This window comes from Crocodylus porosus, unplaced genomic scaffold (assembly GCF_001723895.1).
Source record: "Crocodylus porosus isolate Cpor-Errol unplaced genomic scaffold, CroPor_comp1, whole genome shotgun sequence".
Taxonomy (NCBI): domain Eukaryota; kingdom Metazoa; phylum Chordata; order Crocodylia; family Crocodylidae; genus Crocodylus; species Crocodylus porosus.
The window spans coordinates 7,438,572-7,461,461 of NW_017728912.1; the positions used below are offsets into that span (position 1 = coordinate 7,438,572).

Consider the following 22,890-nt stretch of genomic DNA (forward strand, 5'->3'; position numbering starts at 1 on the left):
GAGAAGCATCTATGGATGCAAGCCAGCGTTTTGCTTGCTTTACTGTCTGCAGCATCGCATTAGAGGCTCATGTTCATCTTGTGGTCAATGATGACCCCCAAGTCTTTTCAGCACCCTTGGCAGTGCTAGAGGAGGGGTGGGGCAGGATAGTGCTGAGTACAAGAGAATGGAGGTTGTGGGGGCAGCTCAGTGAGACATTAGAGACTCCCACCATGGGGAGCAGGGGCAGAATCCCCTCATAAGACTCACTCCTTCTCTGCCAAGCACAGCTCTCAAACACAAGCATTCCAGCACCCTTGTGTATGTTCAGACCCACCTCTAGTTACACTACTGATCATCAACTATTTTCAGAAATGACACTACTATAAACTGCACCTTTTAACTCTACCAGCATTACTTCATTTTGTAGGGAGTCTGTTCCTCTCTCTGCATGGGCATTAAGTCCCTCCTCTCTTTCAACATTAGTGCCAACTTCAGTCTATGGCTAGTACAGTAAATGTTGCCACAAACCAGAAAAGCATGGAAGGGAAGACTAGACAAGCAATTGTCATATTTGTAGTAGAAAATTCTTATATTAATAGACACAAGGATCTTATATTATTGTACATACTAATTCCTGATGGTTCTGTTCAGAGACAATTTATCATCTGTTCTCTCAGTATAAAGACATAAAATACATCTTTCTGCAAAATAATATTAGAGAACAATCATTTGAAAGCAAAGCTACTTCATACTGCCCTTCTTCTTTGCTTCAAGCATAGCCTGAAGGCACTCATAGCCGTTAGGCACATAAGGTCATTCACTTTTCAAGCTTGTTAAGTCCATAGGTGCTCTGTTGAGAAGGATGCCATGTCTGCTTGGGGAATTGTGCTGTGGATATCTGTTCACTAGAAAATGGACTGAAGCCACTGACTTGGTTCACATATGACAGCAACTTGTCATTAGAAGGTATTAATTATAGCTTGTTGAAGTAAATTGGCTTGACATCAGTTACTTAATGGGCCTGTCCTGGGCCAGTAACAAGAAGCATAATTTTTAACTATCAAGTTCTTACAACATCTGGCAAAACATAGGAGGCAGCAATTGTTCCTCCTTGTTGATTTGTTTTCATAACGGTAAGTATTTGTTAAAGACCTGAACATTGACTTTGTGGTCTTAGCTCAGTGCCTAGTGGACAGGACTTTCAATTTGAAAAAGCACCATTGCAGTTGTTGGTAAAAGTCTTACTTGGCAGCCTCAACAGAGAGGTCGTGGAAGAAAGAATTTGTATACTGAAGTGGTCTCACCAGGAACGTAGAATTTCTAGGATGTATTTCAGGTGTGTTTAGTGGGGCATTGAATGGCAACTTCTTTTCTGTTCTCTGACTCAGCAAACTATCTTTAATTCAGCAAAACACTTAGGTACCAGGTTAACTTTAAATGCATACTTAATAATGAGTAGGGGCCAGTTTGTGCACGTTTGCAAATGCTGTTCTGCTGAATTGAGTCTCTTACATGGTTATCCATCTAGCAGCTTCCAAAAAAACTAAACTTCAATTGTTTTTAAAACCACTTATTTCTCTTAAAAATAGTATGTAGGAGTCTTGGTATTTATGTAAAATCTTTACCTAGCTTCTTAATGGGAATGAGCATCTGTATATCTTAGCCTGCAAATGCTCTAGCCTGTGTACCCAAAATAATGTGACAAGTGGAAGGAGATTTAGTATGCAGAGAAGGTGAATCTGCAAACAAATGTGTAAAACTTTAGTAAGTGATGGTTTGTCATGTACACACACAGGATGCACCTATACATGTACTTTACTTCTGAGTTGACTAATTAGCTCTGCAGTAAAGTGTCACTGTCTTTGTGTCATTATTAGAGACACAGTAAATTAATTAACTCTGCTGTAAGATAGTAGAGTTGGTGACAGTACTGTCTTACAGCAGAGTAATTAAGTGTGATGAAACGCACATGTAGATGGTGACAAGGGTGATAGGGACTGTCTGTTGTACAACTTTGCACTTTAGCATTCTTGTGCCCCAGCTAGCCCTCCCACTGCCTGACACCACCCCCTCCAGGGCTCAGGGCTGATACACCACGCCTGCTGCCAGCCAGAGGCTGCTGTGTGTGGCTCAAACTGCTGCTGTCGTGGGTGCACGTGTAGACACTGGAGTTTATTGTGTTGCCTTAATTTCACATTAGATGCACTTGCAGTGTTGCATAACAGATCAAGCTTTTTAAAAACCCTTTTTATTTATCATTGTGCAGGGACCTGAACTGATGAATAAATATGTTGGTGAATCTGAGCGAGCAGTGAGAGAGGTAAGATGCTTGTTCAGAGCGGGGGTGTATTGTGTCTTAGCAGCAATTTCACTAATACTATGTCTGGTAAAGCCTAAGCATTTAACAGAAAATCTTACTTCACAAGAAAGAGGGGGGTTGTTTATGTTTAGTTTTAGGGTTTTTTGCTCTTTTTTATTTGAAATTAGGATTTTTCTTTTTAATTTGTCTTATGATGGCAGTTGCTTCTGATTCTATGCATGTAATTTTGAGCTCCAGATTAAGTCTAATTTTAAAAGATACATATTAGGTTGTTTGAATACCAAACACTATTCTAGCAATTATGCCTTTCTTCCCCTTAGTTAGGATATTGTGTTGTTGTTTTTTCTAGATCTTCAGGAAAGCCAGAGCTGTGGCTCCCTCAATTCTTTTCTTTGATGAAATAGATGCTTTGGCAGTTGAAAGAGGGAGGTAAGGATAATTGTTAAAAAAATGCTGAATGCTTATTCTGTTCTGATAAACAACTGCTTATGTTTTTCGGCCATTCCAGGTTTTTTGTCTGGAATGGCCGAATTTATTTAGAATTCTATGTTAAGTGTATTATTTTTACAAGGGAAAGGATGATATTAATGACCTCATGGCCCACTTGGCATCTGTGGGTAAGATGTCAGCTTCTTCCTTTCTCACATCTTTAGTCTAAGCCAGCAGGTGACGTCCATGACCTTTAATGCTCTGCAATGACAAACTTGGACTAAATGCTGTTTATTAACTATTCTTTTCCACTGCTCATGTCTGACTTTATGGTTAGTTCCTGTTATTGAATTCTGTTTTTCTCAGAATTTGTACTGCACCATTTGAAGGCCTTGATCAAGCAAAGCACTTGAGCATGTGCCTAAATTTAAGCCTTGGAGTAATTCTACTGGAGTCACATTTCAGTCAGTGGGACTATCCAAAACGTGTATTGAAGCACTCTGCTAAATTGAGACCTAATTACTTATTTGGAAGCATTTATGACCTTAATGCCTAAGATGAAGAGATATAAGGCTGTAGAGGTGGATAATATAACTAGGTTTGAAAAGAGCTTAGACAAAGAATTAGACTGGTGAGTCTCAACCAAGGTGTCATAGCACTCTGGGATGCTTTGAGATCCTTTCAGGGGTGTTGCAGGGTGCCACACAGTGTTAGGTTTACAAACCTGATTCACAAAATAAACCCAGATAGAAATCCACAGCTGTGGCCTTAGTTCTTTGCAACAGAAAAACTGATCTATTGATTTTTCACTGTAGCCAAAAAAACTGTGAAAATTTAAGAGCTAGCATTTCCTAAGGGGTGTCTCTAGTTTATCTAGGGGTGCCAAGAGTCTAGGAAGATTGAAAATCACTGGATTAGACCCACAGAAGATAGGTCCATTGATAGCTGTTAAATTGAAGAGTTGGGGATGTATCGTCTGACATCTCTGAACCAATGATGGTTGAGGCTAGGAAGGGTGTAACAGGATGGATTACATTAGATATGCCATGAATATATGCTCTTTCTCTCAAGCTTCTACTGCTGTCAGTGTTGGAGACAGGATATGAGCTAGATAGCCCACCCGTCTGACCCTGCATATAACAATCGTTTCATAACATCCTGCTTTGCCCTGATTACACAAAAGCAAAAAGAATCTAGAAGCCTAATGCTGTGCTACAGGAGGATAGCAGTTTTTACTTGTTGTAATTCAGGGGTATCAGACATACCTAGGAGCCTGAGTCAGATCTGGAGTGCAGGGCTCTTTTCAGGTCAGATCCAGGCTGAAGCATGGGGGCATCTGCTGGGGCCACCACTATGGAGATGGATCTATAGTTGGCATAGGGTCAGATGGCCATGAGTCCAGGGATGAGATTCTGGCAGTAGTGGAGGTCTGGGGTTGCAAAAAAGGTTTGTGGGGAAAACTACAGGAGCAGCAAAGCAAGCTCTCTGCTTGCAAGTATAGGCAATAAATTATTTTCCACTGAAATAGCAAAAGTTGACGGAAACACAAGATTTCCACTCAGTAGATAATTTTTTAAAGTACAAAATGTGCACACATGGTTGAATTATGAACAGTACTGAACTATAGCCATAGAACCACCAACCTGCTTATCGCAATAGACTTTACAAAAATTTGTCTTGGAATTGATCCAAAATAAAAAATCTATCCATGGTGGAATTGTTAACATGTTTAACATGTCAACATACTGCTTCATCTAGATGAAACTTTTTTGAAGAAGAAAGCACAGTGGGTTTTCAAGTAGCCTTTTAGTTCAGTGCCTTTAGGCAATGGGGCTTTCTGTATTCTTTTTAGGGGATAAATAACCTGACTTCACCTTACCTGGAGGGGGGAAAAATAGCCCTGGCACAGCTTGCTCAAGAATGTAGTATGACCTGCTGCAGTCATGTTGTACTGGAGACATCTGTTTTTGGAGCTTTAAAAAAGAACAGGGTGGGACACACAAATATTTCATTGTCAAATCTGAACCAGATGGGAGGTGAAATATGTAGCAGAGTTCTCATAAAATTCATCTGAAATTAAACGGTGGAGGAAACCAGACAAGGCACTTATTAGAAATGGCCTGTTTTTACAGGCTGATTTTGCACAGTAGGAATTTGCAAATGCATTAGAGATGCTAACGATTTGCAGCCTCTGGAGATCCATTTCCTGTACTATTACTAGCCATACCAAACTTTTCAAGGAAACACCTGTTTATATTGTCTCCCTGTTCCCTTGGTGGATTGAAAAGGTTTTCTCTGTTTTGGCAAGGCAAAACACTCTGGTACGAATTTTGTAGGACATTTTCTTCCTCTTTAGTTCTGATAGCAATTTGTTACATTTTCATCTGTATAGCATGAGCTACATTTGAAGGGTTTGCAGTCAGGCAACCTGTTCTGATGCTTGGATGACATGTCTGCATCAGCAGTGTATTATTATCGTACACATAGTACACAATGGGCATTGTAAACTGTTAAGCTGTGTAGTTCTATGCCTAATTTAAAATAAGTATATACAAACAGACTAGTATTTAGTAGTTGTATTCTACTTTTAATTCTTAAAACAGTTTGTAAACATAATTAACTAATACTTATAATTATAATGCTTATAGCACTTATAATTAACTAGTACTTATATGAGGGGGGATGGTGCAATTGAAGCAGAGACTGACTTGACTGATGCAAGAAAAGCTGGGGTTTAGTTTTAGAAATTCTTAGGTTCCAGTTTTTCATGAAGGCCATTAAGCAGTCTGTTTAGCATAAGTGGAGACATTAAATTAATTTCCATAGTACTGCATTGTCACTGTCTCACTAATTTGCACATTGTTAATCCTTGTTTGAATACATAACCCAACACTCCTCCCTATGGTAATTCTGATTCATGGTTTAATATTACAACAAAATGGTTTAGATATATATCCACTTAGTAAAGTTGGATTAACTTAAAAAATATAGTTAAGAGCAAGCATACTTTTATAGTATACAGTAATAAATAAATGAAAAACACATGAAAAATACATTAAACCATTAAGTGGCCCTTAAAAGATTATTTTGAATAATCAGATAAATATTTCATTTAGATGCATTCATAGTTCAGTTGAATTCTATAGCTAATGTAGGGAATCAAAAGGGAATGATGAAAGCACATGGGGAACCTGAACTAATGCTTGTTAAAGTGGCAAGTTTTCAAGGGCCACCAAGGTATAGTTGGCAAATAAATTTAGTTTTGTTGGTTATTATGCTGTATTTGTATGTCTCTGTTATTAAGTCGTTAATTAGAAAAAATGAAGTAATTCACAATTTAAACTTGGCAAAAGCCCATGAGCAACAGGAAGCGATAGATGGCATAGTACCAAATTGTAGTGTATTACAGGGTCTAGAAAGAATCAACTGCACTTTTTTTTTCAATTTACTGGTGGTAATAAATTTGGAGGAGTTGTGAACATCAGGGGAAAAATGGGAATAACATGCAAAGATTAGAAATGTATTCGACTATGTCATGTGATATAATTTGCAAATAAATTAATCCTAAACATCTGGGGGAAAAAAATAATCTAATGTAAGGAAAAATCAGTAGGAAGGAGAAACTTGGAAATCAGCGAAGCAAAAAGGACTTAGGATGGCTAAAAAAGATATTGGATATGTATTTAGCAGAGCAATAGGAGAAGATAAATATAAACCGTGCTATGTTCAGAAAAGCTTGTGAGGTCACCGATCAAGAAATATTTCCCATCTGCTGGGCTACATGCTTACCCCTCCCTGGAATAGTCTTTATCCAAACCATATTGATTAATTAAAGAAATTCATTGTCAGATGGATTGAGTCCTAAGAAAAGAATTTGTTTTTAAGATGTATTCATAAGTAAATGTAAAGGAGGGGAAATCAGTCTACAGATATGTAAAGCTTGTAGATAATGTTAGGGAGGAAGTACTGAGGAGTAATGAGCAGTTATCATCAGCAGAAGGAATGAAAATAGGACAAGAAAGGGAAAATTCCTGCAGCTAGCAAAGCGACCAAAACGCTGGCTTGCATCCATAGATGCTTCTCGAGCAAATCCCGGGACGTCATTCTTGGTGAGGCCGCAGCTGGAGTACTGCGTCCAGTTTTGGGCTCCACAATTCAAAAAGGATGTGGAGAAGCTTGAGAGAGTCCAGAGGAGAGCCACGCGCATGATCAGAGGTCAGGAAAACAGATCTTACGATGACAGGCTGAGAGACATGGGACTCTTTAGCCTGGAAAAGCGTAGGCTCAGGGGTGATCTGATGGCCACCTATACGTTTATCAGGGGTGACCACCAGGATCTGGGGGAACGTTTGTTCACCAGAGTGCTCCAAGGGATGACGAGGTCGAACGGTCACAAACTCCTGTAAGACCGTTTCAGGCTGGACATAAGGAAGAATTTCTTTCCTGTCCGAGCCCCCAAGGTCTGGAACAGTCTGCCAGTGGAGGTGGTTCAAGCAGCTACATTGAGCACCTTCAAGAGTAAATTGGATGCTTATCTTGCTGGGATCCTATGACCCCAGCTGACTTCCTGCCCTTTGGGCAGGGGGCTGGACTCGATGATCTCCCGAGGTCCCTTCCAGCCCTGATGTCTATGAAATCTATGAAAGGCCAGGCCTACATGACAGCTCCAGATACAGCAGTGTGCAAGAAGGAGTAGTTGCTTCTAAGTAATCCCTTCCCCTTTCAAAACTTGAGTCTCTAACAAATTGTGCAGCTGCGAAGAATTATGGGTATTTGTTATTCCTTGGTATCCTACCATTTAAACCCTAATTTTTCTGGCCATTACAGGTTGCCAAAAGGGAAATGGCTTGGTAATTAGACTTGAAAATGATGAATGAACATGGCTCTGTGTAAACGCAGTACAGACAGTCTGTTTGCTGAACTTAAGAAATCTACGTGCTTTGGAAATGTGACATTGTTTATATATGTAGAATTTTTGGGATTTTTGGGCAATAGACATATTGGTTCCTTTTCTTGTTTTTCAGGAGCAGAGAAATGTTTTTCTCCTTAACTGCAAAATCTTGTAATGTAAGACATGAAACATTGTGGTCTGGAATGAAAGATAGTTCCTTTTTCTAAAGAGAAAGAAATCAACACCTTGCCATTCTACTTATGTAAGCTAAGACCATTCTTAAATTGATAGTTTTTCTTTTTTGAGGAGTCAGGGCAGGGGTTGTTTCAAGGTAACCCCTGCACTTCCAAAGTGGCTGGCCATTCAAGGATTTATGTTATGAGGACATTTTGGAGGCATATATTCTTCTGTTGTCTATGGTTTTGAGTGATTACTCTAAATCAGGGATCAACAACTTATGACCCATTGGCCACATTCGGCCTCCAATGTCCATGCCTCCAATACGCTCCACAGCTCTCCCCTCTGTTTTGGAGCTTGCTGCTCTACTGCATGTGTGCTTCCCTCAGGCTAAATACAGACATTTGGGGAGGCTAAAACAGGTTCAAAATGGCTACCCACTCTAAACTTAGCTTGTCCCAGAGCTGACCTTACACTTGCAGACCCAGTGAACTGCATTTGCTGCTGCTGGAGCTGGGTAAGTAACTCTTGATGGGCAGAGGGATGGGTGGGGGGGGGTCATGTCAACCCTGTCCATGCCACCTGTGGGTCTTGCCTGCCCCCCACCCCTCAGGAGTTGCACCTCCCCCCGCATCCTTTGGTGGATCTCTAAGTCCCTCCCTAGCTCCCCCATCCTGACTTACCTGATACTGGGCAGCCATTTTTAATTGGTTTAACCTCCCCTAAAGCCCCCGAATGTCTGTACTTACTTTCAATGCACAAAGGTTGGGAATCTGTAGTTGGCTGCTATGGGGCAGAGGAGACTTCTGCCAACAAAAGGCTTCTGAGCTCTGATCTGAATATTTAAATAGTAAGAGAAGATAATTCTATGAATTTATATAATACAGGTGTAAATCTATGGATTCCAATGGAAGTGTGGATTGCTCAGCATGCCTGAAAACTAGGCACTTTATATGTTAGGTCCCAAAAACATGGGGTGAGAAATCTAATTGAAGGTATTGCATGTTCCAAAGTTTATGTCTATGAAAAATCAAATCTTCTCTTGCATAGTCTGGCACTTCTGCTTGTAACAAGGGGTGTGGTAGATCTTCTGTCTCTCCATCAAGATTGTATGATTTACTGGAATATATACTATAGTGCACACACATTTTAAGAACAGGTTACACTAAGAATACCAGACTTACCACCCATGAAACGATATGGTGTGGTCCATGAGGCTGGTAGAAGGGGCAAGGAATAGGGGGATGGGGCTTCTTACCCAAATATAGGGCAGGGAGACCAGTTGGGCATGTGTATCAGCAGTGGGAGGGAAGCAGTGGTTGCATTAATCCCTTCTTCCACTGTTCCTACTGCCACCACATCTGGATCCATCTCAGAAAGAGGACTGTGGTCTAAATCTGGTCTGGGGCAGGGTATGTTTGACATCCCCGGTTAGACAAACAGGTCAGGAATGGTACAAGAATGCTGCCTTGAGCATAGGTGGCCTCTCAAGGTCTCCCTTTCAGCACCTGCTGTTAATTGGTTTCACTCATTCACACAAGACACTTTTGTCTTGCTTGTTTTAGGACAAAGTAGTCTGAACTCGGCAGGAGAATCTGCCTGCCTAAGGTAAATCCCTAGTATAGAATTGGTGGAGGTGCTGTCACCATGCCCGCTACAGGAAAGAGTGGAAGGAAATATTTCAGTGACTGTAAGATAACTCCTTGTGGGCGGCATGTGCTCATGGTCTGCGAGTGGGGCAGCTCTAATTTAGCCTGTAAATAATTCAGTTGACTCCAGAATCAGTTCGTGTATCCATTTCGTGTAGCATGTTCTTTAGTATCTTCAGAACTGGGGTCTTTCTCAGTTAGAATGGCATTTGGAAGAATAAAGAAACGGATAGTATTTAAAGCCCATTAAATAGCTGAAGCTTAGTTTACAATCCAACTAGAAGTACACCACTATTGTATTTAAATATTGATATATGCTATACTCTAACAGTAGAATCCAGACTGGTTATTCACATTTCACATTCTGGTCTGTAGTACTTCCAGATTAAACATTAGTTGCTTCCAGAATAGACCTGATTGATTATAGTTTTCAACTTGATTAACTTTTTGGAATGCACGGAAAGAGAAGTGCTGAGGAAAACAGAATGAGAGGAGATGGAAAATATACTGTGCATCAGGTTTCTTTTTATTTTCTTTTTGTTTTTTTTTTAACATGGCTACTATGCAAACAGGGTAGTAGAATTTTAACTTTTAGCATCGTCCTGTAGTGCCTAGGCATTGCAGGACAAATTGGAAAACAAGGTTTCTTATATTTCATAAATATGTCTTCTCTCATGAGTAAATTAATAGATAGAAAAGACCTGGCTTTTAATACCTCTTGGTCAAGCCACATAGAGCGTGGAGGGTGGGATGGAGAGGAGGCTATAATTAGAGTGGATCCAGGAGTCACTTTAATTAAAGCACCCAGAGTGTCACGTGTATCAGCATTCCCATGCTGAATGATGGTGGTGGGGGTGCTTTAACTTGTCGAACGAGCTTCAGTTAAAGTGCTCCTGCAGGCATTTTTTGGCACGGGGACCCTGATGCACATGATGCTGGAGTCTGCTGGAGTGTGGCGATTACCATGCTCCAGCAGACTTGATTAATTGAGTCTGCTCCAACACACTATAATTACAGTGCGTTGGAGCAGGCTTGCTGCACATCTGTATGATTGCATCTATGATACCCTTAGGTATTTATGAACTGGGAGAGTGCACTTGGGATGGATCCCTGGAAGACAGGCCTGCAGGTGTCATCCTGAGAGAGGTTTTGAAAACTAAAGCCTGCTACTTGGTACATGCCTGTGAAAGATTCCATTTTTTAATATGGAAGTTGTCAGAATTTGCTTTTGTGTAGGCAGCTCAAATGTAGTTCCTTAAAACATCTTCATCTGTTAATATGATGGGTACAATGCAATATTTACACTCAAGGGCAAGCATTTTTGATGAACAGTACATTTGCAAAAAAATAGAAACAGGAATTCTTGCACATGTTGAAAATGTTGATATATTTAATTCTGACAATTTCAAAATGAAACTTTTAAACTTTTTTTTGAAAATGGCGTTTTTCTTGTAAAAAGTCTCCTAAATGACAGGGAAAAAGGAATAACTTGAAAGTGAAACAACATGTTTTGTTTCTGTGAAATTAATTTATATTGACTTAAAATGATTGTTTAATGTTATTGTTCTGGTTTAACTTGAACTAGCATTTTTTTTTGTTTTTTAATTGTTCAGTACAGCTATATAAGTAAAAATCCACTGTCTGCCCAGGTGGTTTACACACAGACATAATTAATTTTATGTTTTAAAGAAACTTTAAAAAAGTTTCGTAGTTGATGCCATTGAATTTTGTTCTATCCATTTTTACTTCTGTTAGTGCCACCCTTTCTTTTTGTTAATTTACCTTTTAGCTAATTATTAATTTGCTTTGTCTTGCCTCTTCCACTGGTTTGTGTCTCTTCTTTTTCTTTTATCTTGGATTTTCTTCCTTAATTTTTGTATAGTCTTTTTTTCCTTTTCCATAGCCCCACTCCCTCTTTTCTTCCCTATTTTTTCTAACTGTTTCATATCCAAGTTTGTTCCTTTAATCCTTCCTTGGTCTGTTTGTGTGCTAAGCCCTTTGAGATAACTCTGTCATGTATTTAACACCACCTTATACTTTTGTTTCTTTTTGTGAAATCCCTTCCTTTCTCCTCACTACCACATACCAAGCCTTGCATCTCTTTCTGCTCTACTCCCAGCAAAATCCTCCCTCCAGGTGAGAGAGACAAGGAACTAAATTGTTCTCAGTCCTCTATAGAGAATGAGGTAGTTGCTGCTAATCAAGGCAAGGTTGGAGTGAGTGATTAATAACTATTCTTCCCCCTTTTTTCCTCCCTACATCTTCAGGTACAGGAGAGAGTGTGTTGCAGTAGGTCAGCCTTGCCCTCTTTCTTATTTAGAGGAGCGAGGATGAGGGGAAGACTTTTAACCATAGAGATGTTTACTAAAGTGAGGGCCCTTTCCTGTGTCTGCTCCAATCTGAGCCAGTGGAAAGTAGATCCCATCGTGCATCCACCATTTTGACACAGAACTATCAAAAATTGTGAGAGCAGTGTGAATTGAAGGACAGGATGAAACTGATCTTCCCTTCCCTTGGTGCTTGGAATTCCTACAGGTTTTTATATGGCCACTTCCTTTTTCCTGTGCTCTCCTCTCAGGTGTCAACTGCTTCTCAAACAGACCCCAGTTCAATTTTCTTTCCATTTCACTGACCCCTATAAGTAGCTGGGGGATGAGAGGCTTATGCAAATAGAGAAGTTGGATGTTCAACTAGCGGAAAAGTCAGATATTCATGAAGCCCTGAATTTGTGTAACTTGCCCTCTCTCCTTTTAGACAGTCTGCAATCCCTTGGCAGTCGTGGGAGACAAAGCAGGCATAGTACACTACAGTCAGTCATGTCTGACTTAGTTTGGATGTAGAATTAGGGCTGTCTGTGCCAGCTGTAAATTTGGCCCAGCGTTTCTTTAATAGTTGTACACACTTGTGCTATGTCTGTGCTTTGTGAAATTCCTTTCACAAAGGGAGGGGTGGGAGGAAGGGTGGAAGGAAGGGAGGTAAATCACTTATTCTTGCCACAGTTTTCCATCTGAAAAAGAGGTCATAACTAACTTGAAGAGGTAATGCATGGATTTATTTCAATTTGTGTTGAGATACTTCGATGAAAATAGTAATGTAAAGTATAACTATATTATTGTATTGCTGTTGTGAATGTGGGGAACTTTATAAGAACAGTTAATTTACTCAAATAGTAGTGATGTTCTTTGAATACAGATCAGTTCTAATATATGAAAAAAGACATAATCCTGCATTCGTTATATATCAGTGATGCTTATTTGCCTGAATAGTCTGGCTTAACTGAATGGATTGGGAGGTATTACCATTATTATTGCTGCTACTAATGCTATTGGGATAGATAGATTTTTCTTTTTTTTTAGTCTTAATATTGTGGAAAACCTTGAACTGCCAAAGTCATATTTCACCAGAATTTGTGAGGGAAGGAAATAAAACAGTGTGACAGTTAATTATGATCATGGCAGTTGGACTGAAAAGACTGACTTGGCAGGTGTTCCTTGCTGACAGTTTACCCTTACGACGCCCTGACAGAAATGTCAGACTCAATAAAATCCTTCAGACTGCGTGAGCAGAGTGACTCCTGTGTGGGAGTGTGCTGGCAGGGGGCTTTGGTATTTCAGGAACCTTTTACCTCATTTTGTGTAGAAATTAAGAATCCTGCCAGTAAAGTTAATTTGAGCTAATACTAATTTTTTTAGACCATTTTGTTACGTCAATGAGTTTTACATTTATTTCAAGATTAAATTATTTCCATAGAGTTTCAGTAAAGAAATAATTTGAGATGATATCATTTCCAGGAGTATTTATAAAACTTGAAACTTTAGATTTTTACTGTAATTTTTTTGTACAAGTTAGTCTCTACTTCTAAGTACACTTTGTCCAATATTAAAAGATAAATACAACAGGCCAGATCATCCCCAACCTCTGTAATTCTGCATGCTATGACATTTTGCTGGTAATCTCTGTGCAAAGATTTTTCTGATGCTGTTCTGTCAGCTAGAGGTGGTTCCCTTATCCATGGTAAATCTTGTAGGGTCTGTCACAAAACCTTGCAGATGTACAGGTTACTGGTTACTTGCATGGAGAAACTACCCTTGCCCTTAGCAGCTCTTCCAGACTTTCTTTGACTTGCTTAGCTCTGCAGGTTCAGTGGATCTACATGGAGGTTGTTGTTTCTTCTTTATTTTCTTTGGATGCTGACATTATTTAAGCTTACATATGATATTGGAATATCTCTTTGGAATCTTCCACACACTTTGGAATTTTCTTCTAAGTACTCTTGAACTGTGCGTTCAAAGATGTGGAAGGTGAAGTGTACTTCCATACAAAATTGGATGGGAAACTCTTCAACTTTTCACAACTTAAAGCAAAGACTAAAGTTAGAAAGGTGCTTATTAGGGAATTTCTGTTAGCTGATGATGCTGCCTGTATAGCCCGTGATGAAGACCTACTACAAAAACTCACGGATCACCTCTCAAGTGCTTGCCAGGCATTTGCTCTCACAATCAACATAAAGAAAATAGTTGAGTTCCACAAGAGCCATTAGTCATCCTTAATGAGAACCAGCTAGCAGTAGTCCAGAAATTCAGCTACCTAGGTTCTACAATGACCACCAATCTTCACTGGATGAATAACTTAATGTTCATGTTGGAAAGGCTGCCACCACCTTCAGCAGACTAATTAAAAGAGCATGGAACAACTCAAAGTTTACCATCAAGACCAAAATGCTAGTGTACAAGGGTTGTGTACTCATCACTCATGTATGGTGGAGAAACATGGACAGCTTATGCACATCAAGAAAAAATGTTAAACAGCTTCCACCTGCATTGTTTATGCTGCATACTCAACAGCATATGGCAAGGTAAAGTTACGAATGCAGAGGTTATTCAAAAGGCATATTTACCATGTGTGACAGTCATACTCAAACACAGCTGACTGTTGGCTAGGCCATCCGAGCAAATTGGAAGATGGATGCATACCCAAGGATGTGCTTTACAGAGAACTATCAGAGGCAACAAGAGCAACAAGACCTCCCAAGCTTCACTACGAAGACGCATGCAAGTGAGATATGAAGGCATTTGTAATCGATCCTAACCAATGGGAAACCTTGGCAAACCTTGGCAAGTAATTGTAACAAGTGGCATCATAGTCTTCACCAGAGCATCAAGGTCCATGACAGAAATTGGCTCCAACAGCTTGAAGAGAAAAGAGCCTGTGTGGCAGGGCATCTTTGGTGCCTGCCACTTTAAGGGCTTGAGCAGGCTGCAGTTCAGCCTGCAGGTGGGACCAGACCCAATCAGGAGTGTCACATGGCACCCAGGAGACTGCCTGATTGGTGTAGAGCTAGGCAGTCAGAGTATAAGACAGGCCCTGAGAGCAAAGGTTGGCAAGTTGCTATTGGGGAGCCAAAGGGTGAACATCTCCCAGCTGGAGTACTGCTGTTCTAGCAGATCTGGTGGCCATCTATAAACTTAACAGGGGGGACCAGCGGGGAACGAGAGAGTCCCTGTTCCCTCGAGCACTACCAGGAGTAACTAGGAATTATGGCCACAAGTTGACTGAGAGTAGGTTCAGGCTAGATATCAGGAAGCACTGCTTCCTAGTCAGGGCGGCTAGGATCTGGAACCAACTTCCAAGAAAAGTGGGACTTGCTTCTACCCTGGGGGGTCTTCAAAAGGAGGATAGATAATCACCTAGCTCAGCGCTCTTTCCTGCTCGTGGCAGGGGGTCAGACTTGATCTGCTCAGGTTCCTTCCGACTCTATCAACTATGAAACTATGCTCCCAGAACACCTGGAGATCAAGGGTAGGAACTATAGGGATGGAGGAGGTTTCTGGTTCTGGGGCATGACCTGGAACTACAACTTGCTGTGAATGGTGTGTTGGGACTGCCTGTGGCAGAGCAGTTTCCAGGAAATGCCACACATGTGTCTCCCTAGTGAAAGGCGAGTGAGGTGTCAGAAAGCCTCAGCCCCACTGCCTTGTGGGTGACTCCATAGAGGGGGAAGGCTAGGGTAGCATATCCCAACAGAAAAGCACCGGGCGAAGGCCCGTAGAATGGGTCTTGAGCCCCCAGGGCATAAGGCTTAGTGAGGTTTAGTAGGGTGGAGCAGCGGGGCCAGGAGGGGTCCAGGGTGAATATGTGGTCTACAAGCTCACAAAGTGAGGATAGTGTGTGGATGGGGCCCGAGAAGGCAAACCTGTGTGAGAGAGCTGCCAAGAACCTACCTATAAAACCTTGACTGGTCAATGCTGCGGCCAGGACTAGGACTGTCAGGGCGCCAGAGCACTCACTGTGGGGGATGGCTAGAGCTAGCAGCTTGGAGTCTCAACTGGCCTAGGGGCAAGGCCAGGGCGTGTGAGGCCAAAGGTTTCAGAGGGGGCCACTGCCAAGAGGGAAAGGGATCTAGAGAGGTTTGCAGCCCAGTATGATGGCAGAGGTTAGGCTGCCTGAGTAGCGGGGATCCAAGGTAGGGTCCTAATGTTCAGACTGGAATATAGTGAAGCCCAGTGTGGGGCCGGAGCCATCTGCAAGACATGGGAAATGGTATAGAGGCAGTACAGAGCCATAACAACCTTGGCATCAGGGTATTAAATGGGCAGGCCCCTGCCTTGAAACATCTTTTCAGTTATATCAGAGGTGAGGCAAGTTGGCAGATTGCCTTAGACAGGTGGGTGGGCCAATGTTGGGACTGGCCTTGGGATGGCCCCCTGTCACGCCTGTAGGAAGCAAGCAGCCCCCAACCCACCCAAACATGACATATACGTCTGTAACCACTGCCACAAGTCATTCAAGATTGGACAGTTGAGTCACATGAGACACTGCAAACCATCTACATTACAGGCTGCAATATCCACCATCTGCTGTAGACGAAAGGATGTCAAAGCTATATGAAATGGGTCATTTTAATGCTGCTGTTGATTTAAAAAGCATAATAGCCTTGTTGTTTGACTGCTTTGGCAATTCAGGACATCATGTTTAAGACTATTGGTCTTAAAGAAGAAATAGGAATTGCATCATTCTTGCACATACTTTTGTTAATGTTTAATATGTTCATTTGAGGGAGTAAACAGTTTCTTAGGCTGATTTTAATTAGGTAAGAAAAGGTATTGAACTCCTGTCAGTTTTGGAATTTACTTTTAGGCCTGTCTTCTACTTGTGTATCTGGTAACTTAGGACCTGGATTGTGCAGCTGATATTGTTTAGGCCAAATTCTGCACTATAAGCACCAAAGTCAACATAGTCTTCTGCAGGCTCAGTAGTTCTCCTCCATAGGATCAGTATCAGATAAGGGCTTAAATAGGCTTTCCCATCAAAATGATACATCCTGTATTCTGCAAGACTACTATATTGTGCATTAGTCCTGCAGAATAACCTGACAACTAAGTGTCTGATTGTACTTTTATTATGAACTCTAATTTACAAAATTTCACTGTCAACTGAAACTGTATGTGTTTGACTTGCGGAATAGCAGTACTGGTCTCGAGATGTTTTCTGTCTCAGAAATGGCTTTAGGTGGTTAACCCAGTAGCCACAATATTTTGCTCCCCTGCAACTTCAACTGCTGGTTCCCCTTGGAAAAATACTGTACTTACCGGTATTTTGAAGGAACGATTATCTTTTCTTTATTCTGCCTTTCACAAACAAGTTATGTATCTTATGGGGGATGGCATGTTTTATGTGAGAAAATATGGTATTTAACTCTTTTAAAATGCACATGGAAGATGCCATATTTAATTCAGATTATTAAGGACTAAAGTCTTTCTCTCATTGCGAAGTTCACTAAACTCATGAACAGTCTCACTTGGTGTACTTTGGAATTCAGGGTATTGATATTGATATTGAATTGGTATTGATAGGCACATGCAGGAACACAAGCTGTCTAAAGCCAGTGGATTATCTCCTGAATTAGTTAGACTGTTCTTATGCTGAACTGTATCTGGCTCCAAGTGATTTAATAAATTAAGCTTTATGCTATAAAATATTATTGCAGATTTGTAGAATGTAGGCCTACTAAAGAAGGGAAGAAGAGTTGACAAAAAAATCCATATGTATAATGTGTGACCTGCAGATGCATGGTAAAGCTTGGTATTTAACTAGCACTGCACAATCATTTAATAATTATATTCCATACTTAAAAAAAAAAGAGCTATGCCATTTTAATTTAACAACATTACAAATAGGATTTGGCAGTAATAAGGCTGCCCAAATATTTCCCACCCCCTTTTTTTACTTTGGAGTTCAAAGTATTTACAGTGAGAACAGGGTATGTATGTAAAAGCACACCATACCACATGCACACACAAAATATGTAAAACTGAAGTTTGCCTTAATTCTGTCATTTTGTTGACAGGAAATGAGTCTGTAGCAGTATGCATCTTTTGATAGCTATTTCTATGCAGCTCTGATGATGACATAAATGTGTGGAGGTCAAGGAGAAGAGGAAAATAGAGGGGAAGCCGAAGCGAGGATGACTTGGCTGGAAGTTGGTTTTGACAGTATGTTAGTAAGACTGGAGGGTTAATCATAATTTGTTTCTCTGACTGCTGAATTTGCGTCAAAAGCCCAGGCAGCCTTAATGAGCATTGCCTGTGCTAATTTGAAACCCTTGCTGGGAAATCATGGGAAAATGGAAAAATGCATACTTGTATGTCACCCTTCAGATTAACAGTTTATATACAGTGTTAAAGCTTTTCGGAGCACACGGTGCTGACGCAGGTCTAGAGCAGCTGGGGAAGAAATCTCTCACTATATATGTCTGTCTGTCTGCATTTTTATAGGATATATACTGCTAACCCAAAAGGGCTTATTTATGGTAGAATGAATGCTAAATATGGTGCATAATACAACAGCCTAGTTCAACATATAAATACAAACACAAAAGTATTCAGTAAATACAAGCATACAAGATAACAGTTTTAGTATCAGAGATTCTGGGTTTAATTTTTGTACTTTTATTTTGATTTATTCTGTTTTCAGTCAAAACAATGTACTTCCCCTCCAGCCTTTACTCTATTTCCTCCATGAGGGAAAATCCAGTAAAAGCCAAAATCCTTCAGTGGCAGCCTTTTGCTCAAATCCACTGACTTAGATGGTATTCCACAGGATAAGGTGTATGTATGAAGGATTTGGCATGGGTGTAAAAGAGTAAAATCTTATATACATATAAAGCCTGGTTTGTAATATAGAACTTTTTTCAATCGTAGAAAACATTTTTGGATTTTGCCACTACCAGAACTAAGTTAGAATAACTAGGGCTAGAAGAAGGACCTAAGGGAGGTCATCTAGTTCAGTCCCCTGCTCAGTGCAGGATCATCCCTGACTAAACCATCCCAGTCAAGTTTCTATCTAACCTGCTTAGGAAAATTTCCAGGGATCTTCTCTAGGTAGCCTATTCCAATGGTTGACCACCCTCATAAGCACAAAGTTGTTTCTAATCCCCAGTCTAGATTTTGCCTGCTTCAGTGTGAGGCTCCTAGTCCTATCCTCTGCAGCTACAAAGAAAAGTCTGTCTTTTTCTTTTCTTTGTAATCACCCTTCAGAAATTAAGTTTATGTGGATCTGTTTAATTCGAGACCCCATTATCAGTGACTTCTGCCCCCTCTACCCTGGAATCAACATTTTCTCATTACTACATGTCTTAAGCAGGGAAGCTGCTTTTTCTTTCCTAGCATAGAAACATGGACACACTGCAGCAAGATGACTGCAAGCTTCTTCCACAGACAGTAAGCAGAAAAGATGAATTCTGGTGTTAGTGTTTTCACAGCTCTTCTTAAATTGGCAACAGTTTTTGCTGTCAATTTGAGCGTAGCCGTGAAAGCATATATAGTATGTTTACTGGACTTCATGTGTCCTGCTTGCTGTCCCAGAAGGAAGCTGGCAGTCATGTTTCAGCACTGCCTCTCCATGAAGAAGCCAGCTCAGGCCATAACTCTGAGGGACTGGGTTTTTTTTAACATTCTGTCTTGGAAAAACAATGTGTACCCTCTTATTTGGGGGTGTGGTATACAAAAAAAAATGGTATTCATATTAGGAGGGGTGAATGCACTTACCAGCCCATTCTTTCAAAAACATGTTAGCCTTCTTATTTCTGCTCTCCTCACCAAAACAAAAGTCTACCTACTCCCTCAAAGACTTGTGATTTCTTCCTATTTCAACTGCATTTATCATTTAGGCCCTGATCTTCCACATTTTTGTGCTTAACTTTCTGTCAATAGATATAATGTTAAGTAAGTATGTGACTTTTTATAGGATTTGGGGCATGAGTCCCTGTTTAAGACTAGTTTATTTTATAGTGGTGATGTTGTTTGTTTGTTTGAGTTCTGTGTCCTTTGAAACTTATTTGCTATTCACATGCAGCAACTGTATCATTTTTACCATGTTATGTTTAATTTAAATAAAGAGGGCTGTGTCTCTTGAATATGTTTAGAAATTCTTTGATTTCATTTGTGAATTTGTAGTACTGCTGTATCAAAGTAGATAAAGCTGGCGACTAACAAACCCAGGACCCTATTTTGTTATTTCTAAGCAGTCTAGTTTGTTATTTCTCAGTCACCCCCAAGATGGTGGCAGATGTCTTTCAGATTTTGAATACTTACGAAAGGTGTTCAAATACCTGTTCCAGAAAATTATAGAATATCTATAGCAGCTATTCATAACAAATCTACACAAAATGTATTTTATGATATTAAGATTTCTTGAACTCTGAAAAAAATATCAAGTATTGTTCTCTAGTGGATATTGACATTGATTATGGTAGTGATGCACTAATAACCTGTGTAGTATAAGCATCCAGTAGTTAGAATAGTTGGTATACATCATGAATTTGCAAACAAAAAATTGCAATATTCATTGTATCTTAAAATCAACCTGATTATAATTTATTGGTCTGTGTATTCATAAATAAAAATGGTCTAAAAATTATTGCAAGTCATAAAAAATTAATATTTGCCTAGATATGTGTGGGGAAGAGAACAAATAAATGTTAGCCAAAGAAATAATGATAAAATCAGCATAAAAACGTAATTTCAATTATTAGCATGCAGGTAATAATGGAGAATAGTATTTTTTAAAGTATTGGAAAAGGTCTATTTAGAGGCAGGGAAATGAAGTGGCACAATGTGGTGAAGAGTTGTGAAAACTCCACTTGGAACAATCCTTCTATGATGAAGATGTACATAATAATTTACTGAGTGGCAGGCAAGTCCCACTGAAAACCTGAGGTTTAACTAATCAGAGAAGCAGGCCTTGAATAAAGTGGTTACAATACTATTTGTTCTTCACCTGTTTTAACTATTCAGCTGTACTTACAGCAGTTGTTCAGCAGAGGGAGCTTTTAGAATAAGCTGTTGACTGTCTTTGCCTCTAGGGCAGTGAATCTTAAATGAGATATCTTGAGGTACCTTTAAAAAATGCTGTGGGGTGCCACATACAGTTAGCACTGTTAAGTCTGTAAACATGATTTGCAAGATAAACCCAGATATTTCAAAAAGATATCCATAGTTGTGTTTTTTTCTGAGTTCTTTGCAACAGAAAAACTGTTATACTATTTTTCTGTAGGCAAAAAAAGATTAAAACCAAAGCTGCTTGCAGATGTTTTAAAAAAGTAAAAAGCCACTCTTTACCAGAAGCAGCAGCATGTTACTTTAGCCTAGCTCTGCAGTGTTTGTAAAGATTGGGTACTTCAGGAGAGTTTTCTGGCGCTTTTAGCTAAAGCTGATTTAATCATCTATTAGATAAGTGCCAAAAAAGCCCCACTGAAGCGCCTGATATTGACAGATGCTGGTCTGGGCTGGGGATGCAGGTGGGGGTGGTGCTGGGAGGGATGGCTGCTGGGGGACTATGGCAAGTTTTGGGGTGGCTATAGCCCACCCTGTAGCCCCTGCTCCCAGCGCTGCTGCAGCCTGCCTTGCCCCCACCTGACCAAGCAAAATCCCAGCCCAGCCCCCGCCCCACCAGGGAGAGGCTGGCACAGCCTCTGGCCCTAGTCCTGCAGTGGGCAGCTCACTGTCACCCTGCACACAAATCCCATTCCTCCCCCAGGGGTGTGCGCAGTGGCTAGGAGCTTCCCCCCCACACTGCTCTGCATCCCCTGGACAAGCTGCCCATGACTCCATCCCACATCCCAGTCACCTGCCCTGCCCTGGCTGGGCAGTGCCTGCTCCTGCTTCATTCCCTCCCTCACTGTGGGGGCCTCGATCTGCCCCCCCACGCCCCTTCCCCCCACAGACTTATCAGCTGGATGCTGGTCTCCAAGTTGCTGGGGCACATTCCTGGCGTGTGGCCACCTGCATGCATGCACATGACATTTATCGGTGACATAATTGGTTACACTGGCCAAAAAAATCTGATTGCTGATGATGTAATTTTTTCTTCTATCACTACTGATCCAATATGGACCGATATATCAGTGCACTGATATATTTTTTTTATGTCTGCAAGTCTAAAAAGGTTGAGAACCACTGCCCTAGGGACCAAGTATTTTGGCTTAGTAAACAATCTTAAGTCTTGGAAATGAGGAATTGTCGTCTAGTCCCAACCCAGTGCACTTTTGGATACAGCTTTGTTCCTATTTCTGATTATGAGTGGGTGGTTTTTTATGGGGAGGGGAGGGTCAGTTTTTTTAATGCAGTCTTAATAACTCCTTCAGAGAGAGGGATCTTTGGTTCTTACCCTTGTTCCCAAATCGGTATATATATTTTATTCAATGGCTATTTAATATAAACATGTCTAAATAGCTGTGGGAACATAGAGCAAAACCCAGGAACCTCCCGCCCATGGAAGTTCCCGTCTCACTAGATCAAGTTGGGATTCCTCTGGTTTGCTCTCCTTCTGGGTTCACTGATTCCTGTATTACTTTCCACCTAGTGGCCCAGATTTAATGAGAAGGATGAGAATGCCCTGAGTCCTTTCAGGCCTCTACCCTGATGGTTAGGGCATTTTTCTGGTAGTGGGAGGTTTGGGTTCAAATCACTGCAAGGTGATTGGAGCCAAGAACCTACATGTCCCATAATTCTTATATTGTTTCTGAAATGAAGTATAGTTAATGCCAGTGTTGGCGTGCATATGTGTGTGTGTGTAATATGTATTTGTTGGGGGAGAAGAGTGGGAGTGGAGGAGTCTAGGTTGATGTGTCTTCAGGCTAAAGCTCAAATTTGCATCTTAGGATTTTATAACACAATGTTGTAATTACTCTGTAGCCACATCCATTGAGCCTAATGTAGTTCTCTTCCTTCCTTCCTTTCTTTCTTCCGCTTTGGATGCACCGGACCAGGCTCGCTTGGAGCTGCGTGGGGCTATCCCGAGCGTAAGACTCTCCGGCTTCCTATCTCTTTCATTTTCTCACTCCCACCTGTCTAAAGGTCTCTAGCCTCTGTTTATCTCGCTTTTTGATTCTTTTCTTGCTGTTTTGCAGCTTTTTCCCCCCCTTTTCTCTCCTCTTTGTCCCA

At 40.7% G+C, this 22,890-nt stretch overlaps 1 protein-coding gene across 4 annotated transcripts in view; it reads left to right on the top strand.

Annotated features, from left to right (window-relative positions):
* The window catches only part of SPATA5 (spermatogenesis associated 5), a 325,571-nt gene that overhangs the window by 91,455 nt on the left and 211,226 nt on the right, over positions 1–22,890 (top strand). For all 4 annotated transcript variants that reach the window (XM_019534019.1, XM_019534017.1, XM_019534018.1 and 1 more), the window contains 2 exons: positions 2,249–2,302; positions 2,652–2,731. In XM_019534019.1, the coding sequence (XP_019389564.1) occupies positions 2,249–2,302; positions 2,652–2,731 (134 nt within the window). The remainder of the gene's footprint in view (positions 1–2,248; positions 2,303–2,651; positions 2,732–22,890) is intronic.